Below are 6,372 nucleotides of genomic sequence, written 5' to 3'. Positions count from 1 at the left end.
GTTTCAAGAAACTTCCATACCCTCACACCAGCTTTGCAATTGAAGATGCTGTAAAAAAATGTCTTGTTGAATGGGAATTGGATTATAAAATATGTGCTATTACTTTGGATAATTGCAGCACAAATGATGCTGTAATGAGAAGGCTCCGAGATCACTTTTGTGCTTCAATGTTGTTTAGTGGGGAGTACAGTCATATTAGATGTTTGTGCACATATATTAAATATTATGGTTCAGGATGGAATGAAAATCATTCATGAAGCTATTGAATGTATAAGAGAAATTGTTAGATATGTCTCTGCATCCCCATCTCGAATGCAAGCATTTAATGAAATTCTACAGCATATGAGACTTCCTGCTAGAAAAGGACTCACTTTGGATGTTCCTACAAGATGGAATTCTACTTATGAAATGTTGCATGATGCACTTGGTTATAAAGATGCTCTTATTAGATATGCAACTGAGCATTCATGTGTATGCCCCACCAATGATGAATGGAAAAAGGCTTCTATAATTCTTAAATTTTTAGAAGCCTTTCTTGATGCCACTAAAGTATTTTCTGGTTGTAAGTATCCCACATCCAATTTATACCTAAAAGAAGTTTGGGGAATTAGGGCTTTGTTGATGGATGAAAGTATCGATACTGATGAAACAGTGAAGCAATTAACAAATGAGATGCTAAAGAGTTTAACAAATATTGGTCTCAGTGCAATAATTTGTTGGTAATTGCTTCTATTTTGGATCCCAGATCAAAGTTGATATTTGTAGAATTTTGTTATCAAAAGGCATTTGAGTTGGAGGAGTGCAAGAAAAAGATTGATGATATTCGTGCTTGTCTTTTTAAATTGTATAATGAGTATGTAGATGCAACAAGAATGCACCCCTCTATGAGTTCAAGTGAGCGAACATCTAATTTTGGTGGACAAGGTGATATAAGTTCAGTTTCTTTTCCCAAAAAAAATTTGGTATGGACTTTGCTCAATTTAGAAGTCAGAGTTCTTCAAAACGCCCTAAGAGATCCGAGTTGGATAGTTATTTGGATGATGATGTACTTCCTGATTTGGAGAATAAAGAGTTTGACATCTTGGCTTGGTGGAAGAGCAATGCAGCAGTCTATCCTATACTATCAAGAATGGCTCGAGATGTTCTAGCTATTCCAGTCTCCACTGTTTCATCTGAGTCAGCATTCAGCACTGGTGGTAGAGTTGTGGATCAGTATCGAAGCTCTTTGAGCCCTTCTACCGTAGAAGCCTTAGTGTGTACCCAAGATTGGCTTCGTGAACAATATGATGAAGGTATATAAATCTTTTAAATTTATCTAATATTTTTTATTTGCTTATTGTACTTATAATTTAAACATTTATGATTGATTTGTGTGTTAACAGTTGCAAATTGCTCGAGTTCTGTAACGTTGAATGTAGATGACGACACCCTGGACTCCTGGAGTGGGCAATTTGGGAGAACTGAATGACGATACCCTCATCAGATCTAGTTCATACCTAAAGTATCAAGTATGAAGTATGTTTGTGGATGGAGTATTTTCATGTGGATCATGGTTATTTGTTGCAAAATTTTATGAGAGTTGTATGTTTTTGAACTGCAGGCTTGAAGCTGACTTCAGGGGTTTCTCTATTACATGGATATGATGAATATATTATTGTGCAGGGAACAACGACTTCAGGCCGATGATTTTTTTTATCCTTGTTTTTGATGGAATCCTTTTGTTTGGTTTCAGTTGTATCGTTGCAGTTGGTTGCATGGAATGAATTTTTTTGCAAGTTATCTTCAAACTATCAGATGCTATTTTGTTAATGATCTGTCTGATTGCCTACTTGGTATCTTATATTTGATTTAAGTTGAATAGGTTGTTTGCTTGTCGACATTTTTGCTTGTATGTTTACAAGAGCAGCATATGGAACCACTCAGGGGAATGACATTATAAAGCTGAATTTTGATCCGTATATCTACTGTTTCTTTGTGGTTCTTTAAAGGTAAGTGCACTATTATCCATTGCTGGGTTGCTTCAGTGACTTTATGATGAACCATGGAACCACTCAAGAGTCTCACTTTGTAGAGCTATCATGGTAAGCAGGTAGCCAGGTAGAGATATCAGGGTCGGCTTGTTATTTATTTTCTTCCTTGCTTTGCAGGCTGTATTGCTTATTGCATCGTACCTTGATGTTCCTCTACGATATCCTTTGCGCTTGGGAGGCTCACGTTCATATATTCATGACTATGCTCCTTCAGTTGAGTCTATATCATCAGATTACAAAGCCGTCTGAATTCTATCAATTGATATTTTTCCTTATTCAATTAAGGTTCCATGATAAAAGAGTATTTCAAGATTACATTTTCATATATGCTTCATCTTTCTAACTGATTCATGCATAATAAAATCTGGTGGCCAAGTGGCACTTATGGTTCAGTACTAAGATGGTACAATTTTCATCAGAAGTTAATTTTTATTTCCCTACCTCTCCTATCCCTCTTCCTCTACTCAATTTTCTGATAGGGTATTATTGGTTAAGCAGTTGAAATCGAAGGTTGGTGAAGTGATGTCCTCTCCTGCCATCACTCTGTCACCTGACAAGACAGTTTTAGGTAAGTTTGTAACTGAACCTTCTTTCTTTATGAACATAATTGCGTATGTGATTCCATAAAATTTGGGAAATACTCTTGTTTCTTGGCTGCAATATCGTGCAGATGCTGCAGCTTTGATGCTTAAGATGAAGATCCATAGGGTACCAATCGTAAATGAAAAACAGCAAGTTGTAGGTAAGAGATATATACATAAAGACTAAACTGTTCTCTGGGGATCTTGTCAATGAATATTTACTGATATGATCTGAAATGTGTTTAAACAGGAATGGTTTCTCGAACAGACATATTCCAGGCACTGGAAACCCAGGTGGTATAAGCTCTCTGCTTCATAAGAATGCTTATCTGCTGTGTAAATATGAAAATAAGTGTAAATATGAAAAATAAGTTAAAGAAGCACATAAAACAGGGCAGCTATGACTTTGTGACTCCTAATTGCATATTGTATGATATATTCTCTTCATTTCTTTGTGCGGCTTTTAAGCATAAAGCATCTGATATTTTATATGCATTTGTATTTTGCCAATCACATTTTGTTTTCGTTTGGTAGGATTTAGAGCAGCTTTTAAACTACATTGGAGCTGACCCAAACGGGCTGGCCGGGCTCGGGATCGGGCCGGGCTGGGGATCGGGCCGGGCTCGGGATCGGGCTGGCCCAAACGAGCTGGCCCAAACGGGCCGGCCCAGGTTAGGGCCCAATTGGGCCGGCCCAAATGGGCTCGGGCCGGGCTCGGGCCTTGTTCCTTAAAAATTTTTCGGGCTCCGGCCCGGCCCGAAGCCCGGAAAAAAAATTCGGGCCGGGCTTGAGTAGGGGTTTGGCCCAACCCGGCCCGGCCCACTTCCAGCCCTAATGTAGAGGCCTAAAGAAACGCATATCATTGCTTTGACAAGATGCATCTGAAGAAACCTTCCCACAGTTTATTGGTAGGTATTATTTGATAGAGGCAACAAAATAGGTATCGCAACCACTAAATGAAACAGATGTCACCTGCAATAAAGAAATATAAATACACATCAAATAAAACTTAAAAGCTGCAAAAAAAAGAGAGATCAAAATAAAATAAAAGATAAAACCAAAAATTAAACAAAAGGCAAAATTAGAAGTTCATTTTGGAGCATCACTATATTATCAGGCAAAATGCAGCTAGGATTTCTCGGAATTTGCCAAATTCACACCAATCTAAAACCAAAAAGTTGTCATACGCTGAACTTCTAGGATTGGGAGGGGGATGAGGATAAGTAGTTAAAAGGATGCAACAATGAGTGTTATTAGACAACTATGCAAACCATACTCCTAACATATTACATTTGATTCTCAAGTAATTTACGCCAATGGTGTAACTCATACACATAGGACAACCATGAAAATGGGCCCTAGTGCACAAGGCTCCTACTTATTAGGATCTGGGGAGGGTCAAATATACACAACCTTACCACCATGCATGGAGAGGCTATTTCCATGTTTCGAACCCGTGACATCCAGGTCGCAATAGAACAACTTTACTATTATGCCAAGGCTAACCCGCAAAGGATGACCATATGTATGCAATCCAAACATATAAAGTACAATTATGTTACACCTCTATCCCATAGTGGATCAAGGATGAAAATTTGTAATTTAGATAGTGTGAACATAGTATCCAAATCTTATTAAACAGAGTAAAGGATACCTAATAAACTAAATATATGGAACAATAAGGTACGTGGGAAGTCATGGCTGAAAATGTGGAAGTCAATCACATATTGTCATCTATTTGTCACATCAAAATGTACAGTAAGGAGATGACAGGAAAATGAAAACACAACCATGTTAATTGCAAGGCATCAAAGTCAGATAATGAAAATAGAAATGTTAGTCATCACGAGAAGCATAACCTTGAAAATTGAAAATAGAACAAGAAATATGCCATAGTAAAGCAAAGAGCAATGGGATAGGCCTCAAAATTCACAATTCAACCGTCATAGAGAAACTTGATATTTCAGAACAGTACACAACATAAGTAAACCTTGTTTACACGAGGAACAAGATTCTAATTATATGTTCATTCACCAAAGAGTTCAAAGCCTGTCAAACACATACGCTGGCAATCATGGATGTTGGACAAGCTAATAATAAGTTAAGAATCTTAATAGTAAAAACTAGAAATACAGACAAATTGTCACAATCATCGTCTATGAAGGATGGGCAAGGGATGGTGATAAGAGTTATAAGAACAATCGAGGAAAAAAGAATAAGAAAATAGGGATAGACAAAGTATTCAAAGATCGCAAATGCATCAAACAGTGAACCTAATTAACAGATAGATGCTTGGGAAGCAGTATAGAAGTATAGACCATAAGGATTTTGAGCAAAGCACAAGCATGACAATAAAGGTAAGGCCAAGGATAAGACAAAGCTGGAGAATTAGGAGAATCAGAATAATTTTAAAGTAAATGGCAAATATCATATAAGGTTACAAACTCGGTGTAATTTGATACTTATGCATTTTACTCATAGATATTTATAGTCATATTAGATACATGGTATGCTGTACCGTACCGTACCGGACAGTACCGGCATACCATACCGTACCGATGGCGTACCGCATACCGTACCGTACCGACACTATGATAGTGTGCACCGATATGGAGTCCGGTACGGTACGGCGAACCTTGATTAGATAGGAAAAACCATGACTTTATTGAGTAGTACCTTGAATTAATAATTTGCAGTTTTGGACTTTCATTAAAATACCAAATCCTACATCAAATGATTCCAAAAAAATGCATTTTTTTTAAAATGTGAAACATGAGTTTTCTTAACTCGCTTTATTTGTCAATTGTTTTTAGCAACAAAAACTACAAACGTCAAAAATTCAAGATGCCCAACCGATAACCCAAGATTGGAACCTTGATCTCAGTCAACTAAACTATCCTACAATCAGCAAATACTAAGATTCGCCGAACCGATATCGGGGAGGTTGTACCGGCCAATGACCGGTTCAATTTAGTATGGTCCGTACCATGCCACTCTAAGTGTACCGAAATAAGAGAGGAGGAAGAGGGGAAGAGAGAGGAAAAAGAGAAAAAGAGAAGAAAGAGGAAAAAGAGAAAAAGAGAGAAGAGGGAAAAAGAGGAAAAGAGGGAGGAAAGAGGGCTGAGGGTTAAGTCCTTACACCTAACCCTAACCCTAGCCCTAGCAGAGTGAGTGAGAGCAAGCGAGAAAAGAGGAAGGAGGAAGGGAGGGTCAAGAGAAACCCTAACCCCAACCTTAGCAAAGCACGAGAGAGAGAGAGAAGAAGGGAGGAAAGAGGAGAGGGGGAGACACTTATCAGCAAGGACGACGAAACCGTCTCGTACCGCCCAATTCGGGCACACCGAGCCGTACCGGCGGCAGACCGAGATGATTCCAAACTTCAAATCAAGAAACCGGCGAAGGAGGGGAGAGAGAGAAGAGAAAAAGAGAGAGAGGGGGGAGGGAGAGGCAATGGTGAGCGAGGGCTGCCAAAACAAGGCCGAGGGAGGGGAGAGAGGGCTTTCAAAGCCCTCCCTCCATGCATCAGAACAGGGGCGGAGCTCTAGTTTCAAAAGAAACTAGGGCTTCAGCTTCTTTTAATGTCCTTTTAAATTTTTTTAAGTAAAATCGATAGCAACTACCGACTTCGCTTATCATGTTTTAAAAAAAAATTAAGTGAAGTCAACATGCTAACTTCAAAAATTCAAAAAAATATAAAAAGGGGCCAAAGCCCCTGTTTCCTTTCGAAACAGAGGCTCTACCCCTATTCCGATGTATGGAGG

General features: G+C 38.6%; 1 protein-coding gene and 1 long non-coding RNA gene across 2 annotated transcripts; both read left to right on the top strand.

The window, feature by feature from the left end:
* The first annotated feature begins 954 nt into the window (after positions 1–954).
* On the top strand, positions 955–1,700 carry LOC120109587 (zinc finger BED domain-containing protein RICESLEEPER 2-like). The gene is made up of 2 exons (XM_039123348.1): positions 955–1,292; positions 1,383–1,700. Exons 1-2 carry the CDS (start codon positions 965–967, stop codon positions 1,466–1,468), a joined length of 414 nt encoding a protein of 137 aa, XP_038979276.1. The 5' UTR covers positions 955–964; the 3' UTR covers positions 1,469–1,700.
* Positions 1,701–1,857: 157 nt separating this feature from the next.
* Positions 1,858–3,068, top strand: LOC120109588. The gene is made up of 3 exons (XR_005510419.1): positions 1,858–2,598; positions 2,701–2,772; positions 2,862–3,068. It is a non-coding gene; the product is annotated as an uncharacterized LOC120109588 (long non-coding RNA).
* Positions 3,069–6,372: the final 3,304 nt, after the last annotated feature.

The sequence above is a fragment of the Phoenix dactylifera genome, unplaced genomic scaffold (assembly GCF_009389715.1).
Source record: "Phoenix dactylifera cultivar Barhee BC4 unplaced genomic scaffold, palm_55x_up_171113_PBpolish2nd_filt_p 002432F, whole genome shotgun sequence".
Classification (NCBI taxonomy): domain Eukaryota; kingdom Viridiplantae; phylum Streptophyta; class Magnoliopsida; order Arecales; family Arecaceae; genus Phoenix; species Phoenix dactylifera.
Note: the sequence above shows the minus strand (reverse complement) of the source record. Positions and strands in the feature narration are given on the sequence as shown.